This window comes from Aquarana catesbeiana, linkage group LG04 (genome assembly GCF_042186555.1).
Source record: "Aquarana catesbeiana isolate 2022-GZ linkage group LG04, ASM4218655v1, whole genome shotgun sequence".
Classification (NCBI taxonomy): Eukaryota; Metazoa; Chordata; class Amphibia; order Anura; family Ranidae; genus Aquarana; species Aquarana catesbeiana.
The window spans coordinates 618,219,201-618,243,090 of record NC_133327.1 but is presented as its reverse complement, the minus strand read 5'-3'; the positions used below and the strand labels follow the sequence as shown (position 1 = coordinate 618,243,090).

Genomic DNA, 23,890 nt, shown 5'->3' with positions numbered 1-23,890 from the left:
AAAAATATGCCTTTAAGAGGCGTGGACGGAAGTGACGTTTTGACGTCGCTTCCGCCCAGCAGTGTCATGGAGACGAGTGAGCGCCATCTTGGCCTCACTCATCTCTATACACCTCACGGCACAGGACGCGATCGCCTCCGCCGCTACCGACGGCTCCGGTAAGCGGCGGAGGGCACCGGATCGCGGCGGGAGGGGGGGGGCCCTCTCCCGCCACCGATAAAAGTGATCTCGCGGCGAATCCGCCGCAGGGACCACTTTTATCTGAAAGCCGGCCGCCGCACGAAAACGGGGATAGCTGCTGCCATAACAACGATATCCCCGTTCAAACTTAGGACGTACATAGTCGTGCGGCGGTCGGGAAGTGGTTAAATGATGCATGTTTATTATTATTGTTATCAGATATTCATTTAACCTACAAGTAAGCTTTATTATAAGCTTTCTTGAAGGTTAAAATAAAACTTCAGCGTTTACTACCACTTTAAGAACATCAGAAACACTCAGTAAATTTTGGGGGAAAGCCCTGCCCTTCTTCAGGGCTAACATATAGGGAACAATTTTAAAAAATGCTGGGGATGCAAGGACGAAACTGACATGCTCTAACACATTTTCTGGTCCTGTCCAGCTATACAAACAATTCTGTCCCAGATCTTTGAACTATCCCACAAATTCACCAGCTCCAAATTCCTAAACAATCCCACCTCCTTTCTCTTGCACCACTCCTTCATTCCCCTTAAAACCCTATAAAAAACTATCCTACGTCACCAACTGAATGCAGCCAAATCCTACGTTCCAGTCTATTGGAAAAACACATCCCACCCCTCTTCCAACTAAAGTAGACAAATTCCAATCTATGGAAGACGACTTCGCATATTAAAGCGGACACACACACATCAACTTGGTACTATACCGGTGGTATATTTTTCTTGGGGGGGTGCACAAAAACCATCCCCCTATCCCTCTCCACCCGGTTGATCACCCGCAACACTTACCCCAGGCAGCGCTTCCCTCTGGGCACCGGCCAGCCACCAGCCAAATTCCCTTGGGTCTCCTCCTCGGGAACCTAGGCAGTGTCCCTGCTGTGAGTCTCCTCCCGGCCAATAGGGTAGCTTCTCTTTTAGGCCAATCGGGAAACAGGTCTCAGGACCTGCTTCCTGATTGGCCGGGAGGCAAAATCATTGTGACAATAGCAAATATTCATTCGGTTTTGTCACACAACTGGGTGGGCTTCGGGCACAGTGCTCTGTGCCCTGAGCCCACACTTCTTTGAAGCCTATTAGAGCCTCTGGCACTAATCACCTGCTTAAAAAAAAATCCCCCATTGGAATCCATGTGCCCTGCATGTAGATCAGGGGGCCGGATGCATGGATAGGGGGAACGGCGGGAAGTTCGTCCCCTATGGACGGGCCACCACTGATTGAATTAATTTTTCTTATTCAGACGAGGGTAAGTTCTTTGGTTCACAGGCCCAACTTCCAACCACACGTCCAATTGCCATTCTTAAAGTCTGTGGGGTAATTCCCCTTTCCTTCTCACCCCCCATTCTCTACCTCTTTCCCTGATCTCATAACCCTTTTACGCCCCCCCCCCCCATACTCCGCTTCTACTTTTATAAAAAGCATAAAGGACCATAAGATTGTTTGTTTACCTACCTCTTGATTTCCTATAAGCAAGAAACCTTAGAAGAGAAGTATGGGGTTTGAAAAAACAAACCTACATATTCACCTAGGTGGATGCAGCATTGATCCAATGCTGCAGCTGTCCTGTGCTGCCTCTAAGACTGAGACCTGAGCAATCAAACACTACTAATTGCTTGGTTCTCTGTCTTCAGTATGCAGAGAGCCAGTAACTGACAGTCACTGGCTCTCTGCTCTGCCCATTCAGCACTCACTGGAGCACTGGGCTGTGAAGGGAGCGTGTGGCCCAGCAGCATGCTCAGAGGCTGAGCCAGCTGCCGGTCAGATATCTGGGTGGATCCCGACATTAAAGTAGGGAACTCTCCAAAGTGTGGACCCTCTGAGTGACATAAGCCAATAGTGGACTTTAGCCTATTTCATTCTGCACTCCTGGGGCCTACAGGAGAAGTAGGGTCAAAAGAGCTTTGGCCCTACTTCTCCTTTCACTGTATCTTGGTTACAATGCCTAATACTCAGTTATATAGTCTGTATCTTTTTTCACTTCTCAAAAGGAACGTAGCAAAGTAAAGTTGTACTTGACCCTACTTGCCTGAAAACAAATAAAGAACTTACAGAATATAAATTGGGTCTAGTAAATCTGAGAAATGTAATTATATACGATATTTATTATTTATAGTATGTACAGCATATTCAAACATTTTAACTTTTGATACTGAATCATATAAACAATATCACATGTTTTATCATTTAACATCCAATTATAGATACTAGATCATGAATTGTTGTATATATATAACAAAAAAACAGAAAAGGGAAAAAACTCACCTTGAACAGTGGTTTGTAATAGAATCAGGATGGAATTCACTAAAAAGCCTGGATTAGAGCTAAGGCTAAAATGTGGCCGTGGAACATAAAACTGCAAATTAGAACTGATAATTGGGGGTGGGGACTTCCCTGTGTGTCATAAAACGTACAAATAAATGTACTATGAATAATATATAGCACCATATTATCATTAACTAGACTCAATTTTATACGTCCTTAGAATTTTGAGTACTATCAATGAATTTATAAGAACCCAGAAGTCCTTTTGAAAGGGCTGTTTATTTTCATACGTCTCCCAGGGATCATTACCTGAAATCTGCCTAATTCTAATCTATTATTTTGTAATTAATTTGCAACACAGTGGCATAAACAATCTGTTTCTGTCTTTAATCTAGCCTTTAGCAATAAACCATTATTTGACAGTAAAAGTCAAAAGACAGTTTCAAAAGTAAAACACAGATTCAGCTCCAACATTAAAAAATGCAGAAATGTCTTTATCTCAAATGTTTGTGTCATATGTGATTAATTTGTTATTCTTCTCAGGTATTGAGACCAAGTTCAAAAACCTGCGGTACCCAGTAATTATCTCCCCCAACTGGATTCCAGAGTTAAATAAGGTTGAGCACACGCAGGGCGGTAAGTAATACATTTTATTTTTTTTGGCACTGGGCCTGTTCTTATAAAACAACTTCTTGCTACTGGTGATTTCATTATGAAAGTAGAACAAGGTGGTTTTAGAAACTTTCTCAGCTCCCTGTTCTTTTCTCAGATAACTAAAGTCTCCAGACAATTTTTGACACCTTGATCATTAGATTAAGGTGACTGAGTTGCTCATGTAGCTATAAATTCAATGAAATGTAAGAGGTCTTAAAATATATCTGCCACTGTAGCCACCAAAGTTCACACTCCCACCAGTGGATGATCATGTGATCAATGCCCCGGCAGACAAGGTGGATGGCTGCTCAGGCAGAACCACTAATTGGTTGGACCTGCCTTAACATCAGTCAGAATATTTAAAGGAGTTCTATGGTCACAGCATACACTTTAATTTTATAACATCAGCATTGTAATAGCAATACAAACAACATTTATTATTGACAATCACTATAAGCTTACTTGCAAAAATCTCCTTTCATATTGTAAGTGCTGGTTGTCTGCTTTCCACAACTTCCTGCATGCTTTGCATCATCCATGCCGTTTAGTTTCAATCTGTAAGGACTACATATCCCATGGTACCTTGCTGCCTGCAAGCAGCAATTCCTGTACAGAACCCACCTCCTAGAACTGTTCCTTTCAACATCTCTGTAGCCCCGTGAAATGCGTGCACAGCAGTGCCTACTGGGAATAGTAATTATGTGTCACAGAATTCAAGAAAGTAAAAGTGTGGAACTCCTAATACAGTACATTTAGAAACTTCAAGATTGTTTAGAATATTAGGAGTAGGCTAGAAATAATTGAAATTCAATATGGAAATTAAAGTGATTATAAACTTATTTTTTTAAACTACAAACATGTTATACTTGCCTGCTCTGTGAAATGGTTTTGCAAAGAGCAGCTCTGGTCCTCCTCTTCTGGGGTCCCCTGCCAGTGCTTCTGGTTCCCCTTCCTCTGGTGAGTGCCCCCATAGCAAGCTGCTCCTGTGTGCTTGGCCCTGCCCCCGCTCTCTGCTCACTGGCTATGATTGTCCTGCTGCTGCCTCTATGTCCAATGAGCAGAGAGAGATCGGTGAGAGCCACAGCAATCGGGTGTAACGCTGGATCGAGATTGGGCTCAGGTAAGTATAAGGTAGGGCTGGGGGATGGGGGGCTTCATGCAAAATGTTTTTTTTTGTTTAATACAGAGAATGCAGTAAGGTAAAAAAAAAAAATTCTACTTTTACAACCACTTACAACAATCTATTTTTTTTACATTTTTACCATAGGTGAGGGAGCTGCTGGGAAAAAATGGGAGTAATACTTCCATGTATGGGGTAGCAGATAACTCACTCCCCTTTCTCCCATCTGACAGCACTGGTGCTTAGTGATTGACTGCTCAGGCACCAAGTGCTGTAACGGGTGGAAGTCCTCACTCCTGTGTAAGATCTAAGTTGTGACTTAAATTGGGCCTTCTAAATAGCTGTAGTGCGTGGTGAGCTGACTTTCCTGCAAACTCTATGTACAATCAACTTTTTGTGCTTTCTTTTCTAGGCATTTGTTTTGGCGCATCATGTACCTTGACCATGATTAGTGAGGTCCTTCAAAAAGCAGTTGCAGAGCTTCCAGCGTACAAAACAGAAGTGTTCTGCGCTGTCCTGGAGCAGCTGAGGTGGTTTGCCGGGCAGCAGATCCGTAATGTTGCTGTAAGGATGTGCACAAAGCTATGAACACAAACATGCAAAGCTGGGACTAAGCTCCTAAGCTCCACACACCTTTGAAGGGTCTGCATATATTCAATATAAACAAAAGTTTGTGGATACCTGACCATTGCACCAATCCATAGGCATTAATATGAAGTTAGCCTCTACTCTTCTAGGATGGCTTTCAACAAGATTTTGTAGTGTGTTTGTTAGAATTTGTGCCCATTCAGCCAAATGAGCATTTGTGGGGTCATGTACTCATGCTGGACGAGAAGACCTGGCTCACAACTGGCATTCTAATTCATTCTAAAAGGTGTTCAGTAGGGTTGAGGTGAGGGCTCTGTGCAGACCACTCAAGTTTCTCCATACCAAACTGGTCAAACTAAGGGTCCACAAGTTTTTTTTTTGCTTAATGCCCCGTACACACGGTCGGATTTTCCGATGGAAAATGTCCGATCGGAGCGTGTTGTCGGAAATTCCGACCGTGTGTGGGCTCCATCGGACATTTTCCATCGGATTTTCCGACACACAAAGTTGGAGAGCAGGAGATAAAATTTTCCGACAACAAAATCCGTTGTCGGAAATTCCGATCGTGTGTACACAAATCCGACGGACAAAGTGCCACGCATGCTCAGAATAAATAAAGAGATGAAAGCTATTGGCCAAGGCCCCGTTTATAGTCCCGACGTACATGTTTTACGTCACCGCGTTTAAAACGATCAGATTTTCCGACAACTTTGTGTGACCATGTGTATGCAAGACAAGTTTGAGCCAACATCCGTCGGAAAAAATCCTAGGATTTTGTTGTCGGAATGTCCGAACAAAGTCCGACCGTGTGTACGGGGCATTAGTATACTTCTAGGTTTGTTGGTTTATAATTACTTTTCATAGTGGTCCTGTCATCCCCTTCCTGTTGGTCTTTCCTTTTCTACCTTTCTTACTTCTTCTTCTCTATACGTGTGTTGCTTATGCAACTTCCATCCCCACCCCCTTATTTTTTTCCCAATTATGCACAACCCCTTTAATAACAGACATTTTGAGGCTCGACTGAAATACACTAATGCAATACTAGCGCAAACCCATATACCTGAGCTTTACCAGCTGCTATTAGCCTTAGCCTGTTGTTTTTAAACTGTTTCTTGTAGCAAGAAATGGTTTACAGGTTTACTATTTGTACTTATTAAAGTTGCTAGTTTTCTGTCCGTCACTTTGACCCTCAAGCTTCAATACTTTTGTGTCCCTTATATAATCTTTAATTGTTTTATATAGTATTTGCATTGACTTTGACACTTGTCTATATTGTCCCTGGTGCTCATTTATAGGCTATTGGAGGAAATATCATGACGGCCAGTCCGATTTCTGACCTGAACCCAGTGTTTATGGCAAGCAGCAGCAAACTGCACCTCATCTCTCTAGGTACCAATCAGAATACAGTCGGTGACAGGAACAATACCAACCACCATCTGTTGACTGGACCAATGAACTAGCAGTCAGATTCAAACTGGTTTAAACTGGTAGTTAAAGCCTATGGAGAGGAGGGAGACATGTGTAGTTAACTCCCAATACTACCTACCTTACATGGAGGGAAGAAAACATTGGGAGGTTATTTTATTCCAATTCATCTTTACCCTTGATTGCATGCTGCTATGTAATGAAATAATTGGCCAAACTGGCCTTAAAATGTTACTAAACCCACAACAATAAAATCAGTCTGTACAGGCAATCACCAAGTTACGAACACCCGAGTTACGAACAACTCCTACTTACGAACGGCCTCAAATGCCGGCTACTTGTGCTCCATGCGGGTCCTGGATACCTTTCGAGCACTTCTGAACACATCCCACACTGCCGTACTATGCCCCAGATAACATAACAAGCGCCCAGAACATCCCACATCCATGCACAGGCGGCAGTTACACTTACGAACACAGTGTTCCGACCGGAAGTTACATTTACAAATGCAGTCTTGCGACTTACGAACAACTTCGACTTACGAACAAACCTATAGTCCCTATTGTGTTCATAACTGGAGGACTGCCTGTATATGCAGTAAAGCATGCTTGTTATGCACACACTGTGGAACCTAAGGGGTTAATGCTCTGTATTGTATAAAAGGCTGTTTGATCCTGTCTTCTCTGATCCTCCCCTTCTCCCACTGCCCCCAATGCATCTCATAGGCTAGGGGACATGCTGCACATGCTCAATTTGGTGTGTATTGCTAGGGAGTTTTTGTTTCTTGGGAGAGTGCATGTGATCAGCACAGGACCAATTAACACTGTCCAGACAGAGGGTCAGGGGTCCCGCAGCCTTATATGACATTCAGGGGGGAAAATGAAAACTTCTCCTACAAACTTTAACCAGACACTGATAGAAGTCACAAGACTGTTCTTACTGCTGATGAAAAAAAGGTATTTAGCAGTTTAGTTACTAAAATAATTGCATTCCCATGGTCTGTCTACTGTGGAAGACCAGATATAGTGAATGCAGGGTAATGGTTTTAGTAACACTCTCTGTCCTAAAATTTTAGTAAAAAAAAATGGTTAAAACTCCTGTCTTTTTCCTGTTTACCTTTACTGCTTATTCTGGAGACACATCAGGAGGTAAGAGGAAATTTGTTAGACAGGTATTAACAGAAAAAGTGTCCCTATGTTTCCCCTCTATTCTCGTTAAATTTTTGGGCATCCTTTCATTTTCTGTTCCAGTGACAATGGCCACCAGGACAAATAGAGAGAAGGTGAATCTGCACAGTGAGGACAAAAACTGCAGTAAAAACCTACATGTAAAAAAGTCTATTGAGGGCACCAGACTAAGGCCCCATACACACTATTAGATTTTTGTCTTCAGATTTACCAAAACCATATAGTGAAAGGGCTTGCCTGATTGCATACAAATTGCAACTCTTAAGGTTTGACCTCATATTATATGGTTATGGTAAATCTGAAGACACAAATCTGCAGAAAATCTAATAGTGTGTATGGGGTCTAAAGAACTAAAAAAATAGCTTGATTCCCCCATCAACACAGTCAGTGTAGATGGGGGAATCCCTCCTGCAGAGCCATCTTGTTCTCCCAGCAGAGGGGGTGGGGAAAGCCGCCCCCGCCGAGAGAACACAGTGATTATTGCTACTGGCTACAATAGCCACTAGCAACAATCGCATGTAAAATCTGACAGGCTGGTTGTACCCGAGTTTATCGATCAGCTTTGGTACATTCAGCCTGTCCATATATGGTTCAAATCTCAGCTGTTCCCTCCTGAACCAGCCAAAATTTGAACTGTCTATGGCCGGCTTAAGGGGTTGATTTACTAAATCTGGTTCAGCTTAGTACAGAAACAAATCAGCTTCCAGTATTTTTGTCAAAGCTTATTAGAACAAGCTGAAGTTGTGCAGGCTATATATGAGTCGCATTCTGAACACATTTTCTTGCGAAAATCAGAAATTTCATGTATTTTGTGATCTGATGAGGCCACCATTGATTTCGAAATTTGACCAACCAAGTCTTCAATTTCACCTCATGTTGCTACTAAAGAACTTTCGTGGACAGGAATTTCCTTTTCTTTCCGGGAAATTTTTTTTTTCTTTCTGGGAATTTTCTTTTCTTTCTGGGATTTTTCTTTTCTTGTGCACATTTTTATTCCAATTATATTTCTCACACAATTCTCCCATCGTTGATTACAAATTTGTTTGCTTTTCAAAAAATTTTCAACATGCCCGATCACTTACATTCGATGGCCGCACGAAAATCGCCCGTTGCTGCGGCCCACTAATGGTGCTTTCGGAATTCGACCCATGTATGGCCGGCCCAATGCCCCGTACACACGAGCGGAATGTCCAACAGAAAAAGTCCGACGGGAGCTTTTCATTGTATATTCCGATCGTGTGTATGCCCCATCGGACTTTTTCCGTCGGAAATTCTGACGGACCTAGAAAAAGAACATGTTCTACATATTTCCGACAGAACCAATTCCTATCAGGAAAACCGCTCGTCTGTATGCTGTTTCGATGCATGCTCTAAAGCAAGTACGAGACGGAAGCTATTGGCTACTGGCTATTGAACATCCTTTTTCTAGTCCCGTCGTACGTGTTGTACGTCACCGCATTTTTGACGGTCGGACTTTGGTGTGATCATGTGTACACAAGACAGTTTCAGCGGAATTCCATTGGAACTCTGTCGGAAAAACTTTCAGAGTTTATTCCGACGGGAAAACCGGTCATGTGTACAGGGCATTAGAAGCTGATTGGCTACCATGCACAACTGCACCAGATTTTGCGCTCTCCAGTTTTAGTAAATCAACCCCTAAGTCCAAAATCTTTTAATATCAGTGATATAATTCAACAGAAATTCATGTAGCTAGCCACATCTAATCCCTTACTACTCTATCCAAAAAAAAAAAAAGTTTCAGTAATTTTTAGCACCAGAAGATGCATATTAAACGGCTGGACTGGATGACTTCACTATGACTGGAAATAACTTTTTCTGTCAGCAGGTGTCAGATGATCAAGTTTTTTTTCATGGTCAACATCGTAGAACCAATGGAATTTGTATAGGATGTAACAGACTTAGTTCTGGTTATACAAGCTGTTTAAATCAGGGTATTTCATTCATTATGTGATGACAGAAGCTTTTTAAAATTAGTTCTTTCTTTTGAGGGCAAAGTCATTATGTCCTAATATTTTCAGCTGCCAGTTTGTGTCCCTCATATGACAGAAAAGTGTGACTCTCAGTACAGACTTTGTCAGTTCCTCTTAAATCTCATGAAACTGTATTTGCAGACAATGAAAGGATTGTACAGATGGATGAAAATTTCTTTGCCGGATACAGAAAAACAATATTAAAACCTCAGGAGATCCTTCTCTCTATTGAAATCCCATTCTCAAAAAAGGTCAGTTACACAACATATGTGACTTGTACATGTGCCCCTATACAACTAAACAGCTCCGCAACTATTTCCTGTGTAATTGTAGGCACTAAAAGTTATGTGAGGCATGACATGTGAAGGATCTAACCCATAGTCATTTAACCCACCCGTTGTACATACAATCTAACCCCTCCAAATCCCCCCACAGATGATGTGACAATGTTTTGGAGTAAATGGCCTTGACAGACTTTTTATTAAACAATTAACATAAAATTAAATAAATAACATTTTAACCACATACCAACCAGCCGTCGTACTGCGGCAGAATGGCACGGCTGGGCGAAACGACGTTATGTAACGGTGCTTCGCCCTGTGGCCACTAGGGGGCGCGTGCACGCCGCTAGAGGCGCGCGCACGTGTCCCCCACTCGCCCCCCCGAGCTGATGCCAGTGCCGGGCGGTCTCGATCACCGCCGGGCTCCCGCGATCGCTCGGGGCACACGGAGAACCGGGATCTGTGTGTGTAAACACACAGTTTCTGGTTCTCTGAGAGGAGAACTGACAGATCCTCTGTTCATACAGAGTATGAACAGAGAATCTGTTAGTTTCCCTGCACAGTCCACATCCCCCTTCAGTTAGAACACAAACTAGGACACACATTAACCCCTTCACTGCCCCCTAGTGTTAACCCCTTCACTGCCAGTGACATTTTTACAGTAATCAATGCATTTTTAATCACACTGATCGCTGTATTCATTCCAATGGTCCCAAAAATGTGTCAAAATTGTCCGACGTGTCCGCCACAATGTCGCAGTCATGATAAAAATCGCTGATCGCCGCCATTACTAGTAAAAAAAAAAAATTAATAAAAATGCCATAAAACCATCCCCTATTTTGTAGACCCTATAACTTTTGCGCAAACAAATCAATATACGCTTATTTGTGGCGAAAAAAGGACGCTGATTTTGTTTGGGGGCCACGTCGCACAACGGCGCAATTGTCAGTTAAAGCGACGCAGTGCCGAATCGCAAAAAGTGCTCTGGTCTTTGGCCAGCCAAATGGTCCAGGGCGGTTAAATAACTCTTAACCAACTTTTTATGTCACCGGTCACTGCGACCAACTTCTTTTAAACTTTAGGCCTCCAGTCGCAAGCCCCCGGACTCAGAGATGGTACTCAACCTTACGCGACCTACCTTTTACCCCTTCCTGGTTAACCCCTCGTTAACCAGAAGGTACCTGATAACCCCATACCACGGATGGGTACCAACCATGTTATATACATATAACATCCATCTTCTCCTCCTCCAAAGACCCAACCACTGCCACAGCACAAAAGGGTAAAACCTTACCCTTGCATGCACCTCTATACCCTCAGTGCTCGCTGTACGCCTTCCTGTAAACCTAGGGCCCAGAGATCGGTTCCCACTTCATTAAGGTGGGGTTGGTCAGCTAAAAAGGTTGATAGGGCCCGAGCGAATGTAAACAAGGAAGTGAGCAGGTTCGTGATCAGGAACAGGGGTGTGGCCATACGTCATAGAGAGCTGGAGGTGGATACACGGAGGTATCTTAAGAGTGATGGAGTGCACGTCCTGCCCCACCATATCTGACCAAACAATGACCCTCCCCAGGAAAAGCCGAGCGCAAACGTAAAAAAATCACATTTTATGTCCCATATGAGATCCCGCATGGACCTGGCTCCCATGTCGTTACCCCCCCACATGTAGCACCAAAATGTCTGGCGCCCTGTCCAAACGGGAGAACCTGTGTACTTCCGAAAGCACCCTGTTCCAAAGCATACCCGGTACCCCAATCCATCTGACGTGAGCTTCCTGTCTGGGGATACCCAACTGCCTACCGTTCAGCCGAACATCAGCTCCTCTGGCCCCCCAATACACCTAGGAGTGACCCAGGATCCAAACTAGGCCAACCTCTCCACCTGTGAACATGAAAAAATGACAACACAAAACAGTAAGCTCCCCATAAATACAACACTAGAGTAAAGCCCAAAAAAACCAAGTGAGATCTAATTCTGTAACAAATGTGGATGAATATAAAGCTTAAATTTGTTCGAGTCCCACCTGCAAATACGCTTAACTGCTTCATAACTAAGACCAGCCCTGGAAGCTTCTGTGGCCACCGCTATTCAGAAAGAATGGGAGGCCTAACTTTTTGGGTCGTAGCCGGCCGCTGTCAAACATTTTCGAAATACGGCTATGAACTGGAACCTTGACAAGGACAACCCATCACAATGTATCAGAAATGAGCCTGTGAACCCAAGACGCATGTCCCGGAAAGATTCCACCGCTCTTACCGCGGAACACTTCCAGTTGAATGCCCTTACCGGTCTGATCAGTTTTTACCGTCTTGTCCTCATTCTGACCGAATCCTGCAAATAATCTACATCCCCCACCAACAGCCCCCCTTGAGACCGTTTTGAAGGGCTGACTAGCTTGCTTATCCGTAACGCCCCAAAGAAAGCCAGTGCAAAGGCCGTGCGGAATAGCGCACATTCGTAATCTGAGCTGCAAACGTTACTCAGAAACAAAAATAAATCATGTAGCATGTCAAAGGAAACTAGGCGCCGCCCATCCCTCTTATGCGCTCTCCTGTACCCTTTTACTGCTTGTTTCACCCAGAAATCCTTCATATAGTCCTGTTGCCCTTGTAATTTGAAAAGAAAGGCCACACCTGCCAACTTCAATGGCAGCTACTGAGATACCCCTCTCTAATCCCATATTGATAAAATAGAGAACTGCGCGGGCTACCTCTCGACCCTCGGGGGGATGTCAAGCCTATGTAAGCATGCTAACCATTTTTGCCATACCTTGGAGTAGGCATCCCAAGTAGGTAGCCATACTCACGGAGCGTTGAATCCAACGTGCTGCGTTCCCAATGCACTGTTCCATATCCAGTCTGGACAGGTGACCCCATGTTGCTCCGCGTCTGTTGCCAACTCCTGGAACCTGTCCCACTGAAAACGAGACAAAGCGTCAGCCAAGGTGTTATCAACCCCTGGTAAGTGCAAAGCGTAAATGAAAGCATTCATTTGCAAACAGCGCAGTACCAAATGTCGCAGCAACCTGACCACCGGCATGGACGTTGCTGACAAGCGGTTAACCACCTGGACGACCCCAAGGTTGTCACAACTGAGACGCACTTTCAAGTTATGGAAGGATTCCCCCCCATAATTCCATTGCTACTACAATCCGAAAAAGTTCCAGGAGGACTAGGTTCTTCAAGAACCCAGCCTCACCCCATGCTGGGGGCCAGCGAGCTGTGCTCCATTGTCCCCAAAAGAAGTCCCCATAGCCCGTGGAGCCTGCAGCATCCGTGAACAATTCCAAATTGCAATTGCTGATGGGACCCGACATCCATAGAGCGCCCATTGAACGACTCCAAGAAGTCCTGCCACACCCGCAAGTCCTCTCTGTGTTCTCTGTTGAGACTCATGAAGTGTGTCGGCACCTGGACTACAGCGGTTGCTGCAGACAGCCGGCGACAAAAAACCCTACCCATTGGAATTATTCAGCAAGCAAAATTTAGCTTCCCTAGCAAAGATTGTCACTGATGCAACTGTATCTTGCGCCTTCCAATGGTCCCACGCACTTCTGCCTTGAGATTTTCCAGCTTTTCAGTCGGCAATCGGCATTCCATCCCAATCGAATCCACTTCAATTCCCAGGAAAACAATGGTCGACGTGGGGCCCTCTGTTTTTTCCTGAGCTAATGGGACCCTGAAACGTTCCGCTATATGTTGCAACGTACCCACAGGCCCGGATTTACTCCCTTTGCCGCCCCAAGGCCGGGTCCTTCAATGCCCCCCCCCCCCACAAACACACACACACACACACCACCATTCTCGTCCTTTATCGATGACTGCTACAATAGATCAATTAAACACATATCTCCACACACGAGAACACTGAAAACAACTGGCTTTAATTGTACTTCAGGGTAAGCGCGCGGGGTAACAATTTTTCACGGGCAATTTTTCAGGGCAATTGCTGGTGTTAGTGCCTCAATCATCCCCGGCACCATGGTTGGTATGGTGTCAGGATGATTGAAACACATTATTTCTATCATTACATTGTAATGTAAAATGAAATCGTTCAACTCACCATAATGCAGAATCATTGGGAGCCCTGAGCGTGTCACTTGCCACCATCGCTTGTCACTTGACACTATGCCTGCCACCAGATGGAGATGTCACTTGCCACACTGCCTGGCTGCCACCAGATGGAGATGGCACTTGCCACGCTGCCACCACATTGGGATGTCACTTGCCACACTGCCTGGCTGCCACCAGATGGAGATGTCACTTGCCACGCTGCCTGCCACCAGATGGGGATGTCACTTGCCACGCTGCCACCAGATGGGGATGTCACTTGCCACTCTGCCTGCCACCAGATGGGGATGTCACTTGCCATGCTGCCACCAGATGGGGATGTCACTTGCCACACTGCCTGGCTGCCACCAGATGGGGTTGTCAGTTGCCACGCTGCCACCAGATGGAGATGTCACTTGACACGCTGCCTGGCTGCCACCAGATGGGGATGTCACTTGCCACGCTGCCACCAGATGGAGATGTCACTTGCCACACTGCCTGGCTGCCACCAGATGGGGATGTCACTTGCCATGCTGCCACCAGATGGGGATGTCACTTGCCATGCTGCCACCAGATGGGGATGTCACTTGCCACGCTGCCACCAGATGAGGATGTCACTTGCCATGCTGCCACCAGATGGAGACGTCACTTGCCACACTGCCACCAGATGGAGATGTCACTTGCCACGCTGCCACCAGATGAGGATGTCACTTGCCACGCTGCCACCAGATGGGGATGTCACTTGCCACGCTGCCACCAGATGGAGACGTCACTTACCACACTGCCACCAGATGGAGATGTCACTTGCCACGCTGCCACCAGATGTTGATGTCACTTGCCACGCTGCCACCAGATGTTGATGTCACTTGCCACACTGCCACCAGATGGGGATGTCACTTGCCACGCTGCCACCAGATGGGGATGTCACTTGTCACGCTGCCTCCAGATGGGGATGTCACTTGCCACGCTGCCACCAGATGGGGATGTCACTTGCCATGCTGCCACCAGATGTTGATGTCACTTGCCACGCTGCCACCAGATGTTGATGTCACTTGCCACGCTGCCACCAGATGTTGATGTCACTTGCCACGCTGCCTGTCTGCCACCAGATGAAGGAGGGCGGAACAGCGGTGCTAGCAATGAGAGATGTCATCTCTCTCCCCCCCGCCGCCGCACTGCTAGTCATTACTTCTTAATCTTTTCAAAAATGGCGGCGGGCGGCGAAATCACGCTACTGCGCATGCGCCGCCCAGCCGAGCGCATACGAGCTTTCCCGAGCCCGGCCGCTTCAGAACTGCGCATGCGCAGTAGTGGGCGGCTCGCGGCCATCTTTTCTAAGGGCACTGGTGCCCTTAATCAACTTTAACGAGCAGCCCAAAAGGGGGGGGCGGCCGCGAAGTCGCCACAGGAGCTGCGCCGCCCCTGCACCACTGCCGCCCCGAGGCCTGGCCTCGGTGGCCTTGTGGCAAATCCGGCCCTGCGTACCCAACAGGACAGCGCAAATTTGGAACCCGGTGGGCCTACACATAAGAAGTCATCCAGATAGTGAATGACTGAGTTGATCCTGGAGACACCCAGGGGGCCCTCAAAACAGACATAAACCTTGCTTTTTGCTGAATCCGCCAACCTGACTGACTCCGCTTTTTTCTCCCCTGCCTTTCCCTGGCCGTCCGGAGACGAAACGCTGGCCGGTACATCGGGAGAAACCACTACTGCCGTCACTGTTCCCGCTGCCGTCGCAGGCGACTCGCCTACAACTTTTGTGGTGACTGTTGCTAGTTGCGTGGCCGTCCCTGCACGATTCTTACCTTGCAGCAGGGCCCACGCCTGTGCCGACGACGAACTGTCCTGTGTCCCTAAAATCCAACAGTAAATCTTGTAGGCCCACTCTACCCGCAATGTGTCCTGCATCCCTAGGCTGTTCCTTGTGGAGCCTGTCACCTCCCCGCCCCTGATGAACTACCTTACCCCGGGGACCCCCACTTTCTACACTGATCCAACAAATTTTTTAGTAAAGAAGTGACAGATAAGGAAGAAACACACTCACCGGGCTGCCCAGGACTGGGCCCACCAGCTGCCACTCTGGAATCTACCGCCGATGAATGTCCCTGGTCCTTGTCACCTTCCGACCCGGACAGTTCTCCCTCCGTTCTGTCGCTGTTCTCCTCCGGCCAAAAGACCACTGGCTGCACCCCAGAGGGTCCTGCTCTGGTTGCTGGGGGTCTGCATTGCTGCCGTCCTCTCTGTCCTGTCATGCCAGACCCACTCTCTGTCCACCTTGATGGACTCCTGATCCTTCTCCTGGTCTGGGCATCCATTGCTTGCCCTCTGCCCTCGCTCACCACTGTCATCTGGTCATCGTGGGACTTCTGGCCGCCCCGACCACCTGGCCAGCATCCCGAGGCACTGCTCTCCCTTGCAGGGCTGACTGGCTGCTCTGACCTTCTCCTGCAGCCCTGGCCGCACGTTCCTGGCATCTGTGAAGAGCAGGGGGGGCAGAGCCATGTGATGTGCTGGGCTCCCCCTTCGCTGCGCTCCTCCCTCTGCGCTGGGTCCTTCTTAGTTCCCCACACCCGAGTCTCTGGGGTTGCCGGTTGCTGGGGGTGTAGGTTCATTCTCTCTCCCATGTTGCAGCAGCTGCTTCTGACCACCAGGAGATGTGTCAGGCCTGAAGCGCTCCGACGGCAGTGACCGCCGAGCACGTGGAGTACTTTGCCTCCCCCCATTTGGTACCGCACTCCCCTCGCTGAGGATAGCCACTACTTGTGCCTGCAGCCAGTCTGTCCCCCCGTGGCTCCCGCCACTCTGAGCTGTGATAAAAGTGCCTCCATCGTCGCCATTATAACAATTACTGTGAGGATAGCAAGGAGAGCGGTGAGAGCATGTCTAATCTTTCTCCACTACCGCTCACTAATGACGTCACTCCCCTTCCTCCTAATTAACTGACTTGAGCGCCTCCCCTGCTCCAGCCACTCCCCTTCTGTTAAAGGGGACAACTTTTTAAACAGCATGACTGTGCTGTCCACCTATGTCATGCTGTCCCTGCGCTAATCCGTTCCTCCCCTACTCCGGCACTCTCTTTCTATATGTTGAGGTTTGAATCTGAGTTGAATATAAATCTGACCCAAATTCATATTTTACATTTCTGACGATATCTAGCCCATCTATTTAGTGTTTACCTTCTCATTGCATGTAGGGCAAGTAGCTGAAATAACAATCTCTATGTGTTATATTTACCAACTATGGGAAAAAGAATCCCCTGAGAGAGTTCAACATTGGGGGTAAAGTGTTAGCCAGCACTACAGAAGAAAAAGAATTAGGGGGTACATATTTCAGATGATTGCAAAATGAGCAAACAGTGTGACCAAGCAGTAGGAAAAGCGAATATAATTCTAGGATACATCACTAGAGGGATCACCAGCAGGAGGAAGGAGGTCCTGATTCCTCTATATAGATATTTAGTGAGACCTCATTTAGAATACTGTGTCCAGTTCTAGAGACCTCACTCACAGAAAGATATTGATAAGATAGAACGAGTAACGACTCCAGAGACAGGTAACAAAAATGGTAAAAGGTTTGGGGGATAAAACATATTGAGAGCAACTTCAGGAACTTAATATGTATAGTCTGGAGGAAAGAGGGGATAGGGAAATATGACTGAAAACCTTTAAATACATGAAGGGGTGAATAAGGTTCAGGAAGGCAGTTTTTTCAATATGAAACCAAAATCAAGAACACAGGGACATGACCTCAAACCAGTGGAGGCTGGTGCTCAAAAATTTTTGGGGGGGCGCAAACAAACTGAAAAATACTGACCCCCCCCCATCAATTGCAGCCTCACTGTGCCCATAAAATGCAGCCATTGTGCCCATCAAATGCAGCCACTGTGCCCATCAATTACAGCCATTGTGCCCATGAAACGCAGCGACTGTGCCCATCATATGCAGCCACTGTGCCCATCATATGCAACCATTGTGCCCATCATATGCAGCCACTGTGCCCATCAAATGCAGCCACTGTGCCCATCAAATACAGCCACTGTGCCCATCAATTGCAGCCACTGTGCTCATCAATTGCAGCCATTGTGCCCATCAAACACAGCCACTGTGCCCATCATATGCAACCACTTGTGCCCATCATATGCAGCCACTGTGCCCATCATATACAGCCACTTGTGCCCATCATATGCAGCCACTGTGCCCATCATATGCAGCCACTTGTGCCCATTATATTTAGCCACTGTGCCCATCAAACGCAGCCACTTGTGCCCATCATATGCAGCCACTTGTGCCCATCAAATGCAGCCACTTGTGCCCATCATATGCAGCCACTTGTGCCCGTCATATGTAGCCACTTGTGCCCATCAAATGCGGCCACCTGTGCCCATAAAATGTAGCCACTCATGCCCATCATATGCAGCCACTTGTGCCCATAATATGCAGCCACTGTGCTCATCATATGCAGCCACTTGTGCCCATCAAATGCAGCCACTTATGCCCATAATATGCAGCCACTTGCGCCCATCAAATGCAGCCACTTGTGCCCATCAAATGCAGCCACTTGTGCCCATCATATGCAGCCACTTGTGCCCATCAAATGCAGCCACTGTGCCCATCAAACGCAGCCACTTGTGCCCATCAAATGCAGCCACTTGTGCCCATCAAATGCAGCCACTTGTGCCCATCATATGCAGCCATTGTGCCCATCAAACGCAGCCACTGTGCCCATCAAATGCAGCCACTTGTGCCCATCACATGCAGCCACTTGTGCCCATCATATGCAGCCACTTGTGTCCATCAAATGCAGCCACTTGTGCCCATCAAATTCAGCCACTTGTGCCCATCAAATGCAGCCACTAATGTCCTTGATATGCAGCCACTTTTTCCCATAAAACGAAGCCACCTGTGCCCATCATATGCAGCCACTTGTGCCCATCATATGCAGCCATTTGTGCCCATCATATGCAGCCACTGTGCCCATCAAATGCAGCCATCGTGCCCATCATATGCAACAACCCCCACTCGCTGCTCTGGCAGCACCCCCCCACGAGCACGGCCCTGGCAGGGGGGACTTACCACTGCTGCGGTAAGTCCTCCCTGCCAGAGCCGCAGCACCAAACCCACCCCCTGTGCGTGCAGCTCTGGCAGGGGGGCTTACCGCAGCAGCACCTCCAGCGTGTCTTCTCCGCTCCTCTTCCTATTTTCCTAAGTGCCAGGCATCCAACAGGATGGCCTGACACTTTGGCCAATCTGCCGCCCTGCCTCCTGATTGGTGGGGAGGAAGGTTAGTGTGAGAATAGTAAAAATTAATTAATTCGCTATCGTGACACAATTGGGTGGGATCAGGGCGCACTCTCTGCACCCCGAGCCCACCCTATTTTGAAGCCTATTAGAGCCTCTGGCTCTAATCGGGTGCTTCAAAAAGTACCACCCCCTCCCACCCCCCGCCATAGGAATCCATGCGTCCGGCGTCCTGTCCTGTGCGCCCACAGTCTCGAACTAACTGGAGGAAAGATCAAAACTAATTCTAGAAAGTATTATTTTACTAAAAGGGTAGTTGATGCTTGGAATAAACTACCAGCAGAGGTAGTGAGACAGTCAGCTGGAAATGGCTTCAAACATGCTTGGGACAGACATAGATCTATACTCAGACAAAAAAAAGTTAACAAAAAAAAAAAGAAAAGAAAACCTATTTAGCATGAATTACCTTAACATGGAATTCCAGGCTTAACCCTAATTACTGTTAAAACTGTCCCCTTTCCCCCTAACACCTATGCTTACTTACCAGTGTAAAAAAGACCTGTATACTTACTTATCTTCAGCCCGCTTCAGTCCATTCACATGATCTCCCCTGTATCTGCCAGCGACAGCTGCAGGGGAGAGGAGAGAATGCTCCATCAAGGGCTAGTAAAGCCTGGAGTGGTGATGTCAGTCATAGGCTTCAATGGTCCATGTGTTGTTGGCGCTCCCTCCTCTTCCTTTTCCATTGAAATCATTTTGTTATGTCTATTTGATAGGCACACAAAATACATGTTGATCCTGCCACAAATCCAGTGCTGTCCTAGTCTTGCTGCAGTGTTATGAGCCCTCTGTGAACGACAGAAAAACTTTCCATATGCTATGAAGATGAAGAGAGGAGGAGCCACTATGTAGTTCTTACATATCATCTGTCCTAGGGTGTGTAGCACCCTCTAGTGTGCTAGAGTTGTTAGTGTAGGCTGTTAGTGTAGGCAAATTTATTTTAGCACAGGGCTAAGCCTGAGCTGGGAATCTGGGTCAGGGTTCAGTAACTCAGGGCTGGGTGATTCATCCTAGCAGCCTCTCTGATGCCTCCCCCTGTCTTCTAGGACATTGGAGAATGTTCTAGACATAGTGGGTGGAGGCTAGTTGGGGCTGCTGGGAATATTTATGAGGACCTCAGCCAATCTCCACTAAAGGGCTGGCAGGGGGTGGATTCAACTCATAAATAGGCATGACTCATGCCAAGAGGGGCAGTTGGGTGGAAGATGGAGATGGAGTGCTGAGGAGGCTGTCAGTGGCTATTGAGGGTGCCCCCTAGTCTGGGGGGGTGACCTCAGGTTGGGGCTTGGGTGCTGGAAGGGTCCTGCCAAAAGGCTCACTTGCTGGTTGCTGTGTGCCGTGCCCATCAATGCAACCTCACCAATGCCCATCAATGCAGCCTTACCTGTGCCCATCAATGCAGCCTGATCAGTGCTCATCAGCTCAGCTTCACCAGTGCCCATAAATGCATCCTCATTAGTGCCCATCAGCTCAGCCTCACCAATGCCCATCAATGCAGCCTCACCAGGGCCCAGCAGTGCAGCCTCATCAGTGCCCATCATTGCAGCCTAATCAGGGCCCATCAATGCAGCCTGATCGGTGCCATCAGCTCAGCCTTACCTGTGTCCATCAATGCAGCCTGATCAGTGCCCATCAATGCAGCCTGATCAGTGCCCATCAATGCAGCCTGATCAGTGCCCATCAGCTCAGCCTTACCTGTGCCCATCTGCACAGCCTTGCCAGTGCCTATCAGCACAGCCTTGCCAGTGCAGCCATGGGGAGAGGAGAGCCGTCTGTTTACACAGAGCAGAGAACTCCCGCTTACCCGGCGCTCGCAATCACACAAAGTCCAGACTCCTGGACTGGCTCCTATGATGGACGTCACACGTCCTGGCACTGGACCAGTGTGACGTCCATCATAGGAGCCGGTCCAGGAGGTGGGACTTCGCAGTGCCGGGTGAGGGGGAGAACCCTGCTCTGTGTAATCTGGCGGTGCTCACCCCCCTTACCTTCAGAGGCAGCCCGTGCACCCCCAGGATCAGCCCTGCAAAGCCCTGAGTTCCAGGCCAAACCCAGACCTTGGGACTCGGGGTAAACAATTCTAAACAAGAAATAAGAGACAACCCCCCTTTCCTGATGTCACTGGCTACAGGTGACAAAGCTGCCTCTTTATAAATGTGTTAATATGTCCACCATAATTACTGTGAGTGAGTCTTGTCACCCTAAGACAGGAAGTGTGTTACTGGCAGGATGACCAGGTGAAAATAAAGGAAAAATCCTGAAAAAAAAAAGAAAACAAATGCAGCCACCGTAACTAAGGACTGGAAAGCTTTGATATACTTTATTACATTTTTGTTCTTGGGTTTAGAGATGCTTTAGGCCCCTTTCACACTGGGGCGGGGGTGGCGTCGGCGGTAAAGCGCCGCTATCGGTATTCGTCTGCTAGCGGGGGGGTTTTAGCGGCTGAGAAAGGGGTAAAAACCACCACAAAGCGCCTCTGCAGAGGTGCTTTGTCAGCAGTATAGCCGCGCTGTCCCATTGATTTCAATGGGCCGGAGCAGTGAAGGAGCGGTGTATACACCGCTCCTTCACCGCTCCGAAGATGCTGCTAGCAGGACTTTTTTCCCGTCCTGCTAGCGCACTGCTCCAGTGTGAAAGCCCTTTGGGCTTTCACATTGGAGAGACAGCAGCGGCTGTTTTGGGTTGGTTTGCAGGCACTATTATTAGTGCAATAGCGCCTGCAAACCGCCCCAGTGTGAAAGGAGCCTTAGGGTAGTTCTGGGAATTTTCATTTGTTTGAAAATAACATGATGTATGATGGAATTGAAATGAAAGTCACCACCGCAACTAATGAAATGAAAATCATTAATTGAACTTGTTCTATATTTTTCACTGTGATGTTAATTAAATTATGAAAGTCTCACTGACAGTTGACTGGATGGTTTTACAGTGGCAATATTTCTCTGCCTTCAAACAAGCCTCACGGCGGGAGGACGACATCGCTATTGTCACCACTGGGATGATGGTGGAGTTTAAAAAGGACAGCCGTCAGGTGGAAAAGATCCAGCTTAGCTACGGAGGGATGGCACCGGTCACTGTCCTGGCAAAAGATACCTGCAAGGAACTAGCTGGAAGGTAATGCACTGCAGATCTTTTCAAATGATGAGTGTCCAGTAAAGCCCTCAAGGGCCACATACAGGCTGGGGTAGACAATAATTTTACTCCACCACACTTCAATTAAAGTGTTACTAAACCCAGGGCCCTGCTTTCACTATATCTGATCTCCCACAGTACACAGAACATGGAAATGCAATAGTTTTACTAAAAATAAACGGCTAAATACCTTTTCTCATCAGCAGTTAGAGCAGTCTTGTGACTTCTATCAGTGTCTGGTTAAAGCTTGTAAGAGGAGTTTTCGGTCTCCCCTGATTGACCTATGACGCTTACTCTTGCGCACAAATGTGTTAGCCAGACAGTCCAATGTTCGGGGTGGACAATAGCTTTTAGCCTTGCTGCCCTCCAGGATAGGGGTATGCTAGTAATCAGACAAAAAAACAAAAAAGAGAGGGCGCACCAGCCTTGTGCATTATCCTTTGATACATTTATTAAGAATAAAACATAATTAAGAACTACTCACAAAGGTAGAAAGAAAATCACACTTGTAACAGACTTTGGCTTATGACAGTCCATGTACTGATGGCAGTCTCCAGATCCTAGGGAGAGGACGTACGGACCGCTACTGGCTGACGTGTTTCGAAGGTTAGCCTTCTTCCTCAGTGTGATTTTCTCTCTACCTTTGTGAGTAGCTCTTAATTATGTTTTCTTCTTAAGAAATGTATCAAAGGATAATGCACAAGGCTGGTGCGCCTTCTCTTTTTTGTTTTTTCGTCTGACCTATGAGGCTGCAGGACCCCTGACCCTCTGTCTGGACAGTGCTGATTGGCCCTGTGCTGATCACATGCACTCTCCCAAGAAAAAAAAAAAACTCTCTAGCAATACACACCAAACTAAGCATGTGCAGCTTGCCCCCTAGCCTCTGTACTACTATCCGGAGATGGTTTGGAGACTCTGGAACAAGGGGGGGATCAGAGAAGACAGGATAAATCAGCCTTTTTACACAATACAGAGGATTAACCCCTTAGGTTCCACAGTGAGTATAACAAGCATGCTTTACTGCATATACAGACTGATTTTACTGTTGTGGGTTTAGTAACACTTTAAAGCCCAACTTAAACTGGTTGTAAACCCTCACATATACCCAGTGAAATGACTGGCCTCAGGCGATGCACAGAGATGCAACAAATCCTCCTATATTGATTGTACCTCTCTATCTGCAGCCCTCTTTTCCCTACATTCATTTAAAGTGCTGAATTTACATAGGATTTCCCAGCTGGGGAGCTGAAGTTACAACAATGAGAAGAGCTCTGAGAGCTGATTGGATGGAAGGGACATACCCCCCTTCACACAGCACACAGGAACAAAGCTGAGACTGTCAATCACCTGAAGGTCCCTCCCCTGTCACCTCTTTTCTCGTGGTGTCAGGAAAACTTGTCAGAAGTGATTCATGCTGATAGCAGAGGAATGAAGCAGCAGACAGAAATGGCACTTAGTGCTCTGGTCTAAAACAAGTACACATTATAGAGAGATGTGTTTTGTTCACATTTCATGTGACCCTGTGTCAGAAACCATGAAATCAGGCCAAGACAGAAGTACAGTTAAATCACACTTGTTTAATAATAAAAGTAAAAAGAACAAAGTCAAAACATAGCCAAAGTTCAGTAACTGGAACGGATAGTCAGCCAAGCCAGAAGTCATGGATCAATGTTGTGGAACAGCAAGCAGGATCTGGAGCCAGAA

The 23,890-nt window shown here is 47.0% G+C and overlaps 1 protein-coding gene across 2 annotated transcripts in view; it reads left to right on the top strand.

Moving 5' to 3' along the window:
• The window catches only part of XDH (xanthine dehydrogenase), a 195,238-nt gene that overhangs the window by 61,128 nt on the left and 110,220 nt on the right, over nt 1-23,890 (top strand). For both annotated transcript variants that reach the window (XM_073628291.1, XM_073628292.1), the window contains exons 10-14: nt 3,003-3,095; nt 4,646-4,797; nt 6,117-6,210; nt 9,566-9,675; nt 21,984-22,168. In XM_073628291.1, the coding sequence (XP_073484392.1) occupies nt 3,003-3,095; nt 4,646-4,797; nt 6,117-6,210; nt 9,566-9,675; nt 21,984-22,168 (634 nt within the window). The remainder of the gene's footprint in view (nt 1-3,002; nt 3,096-4,645; nt 4,798-6,116; nt 6,211-9,565; nt 9,676-21,983; nt 22,169-23,890) is intronic.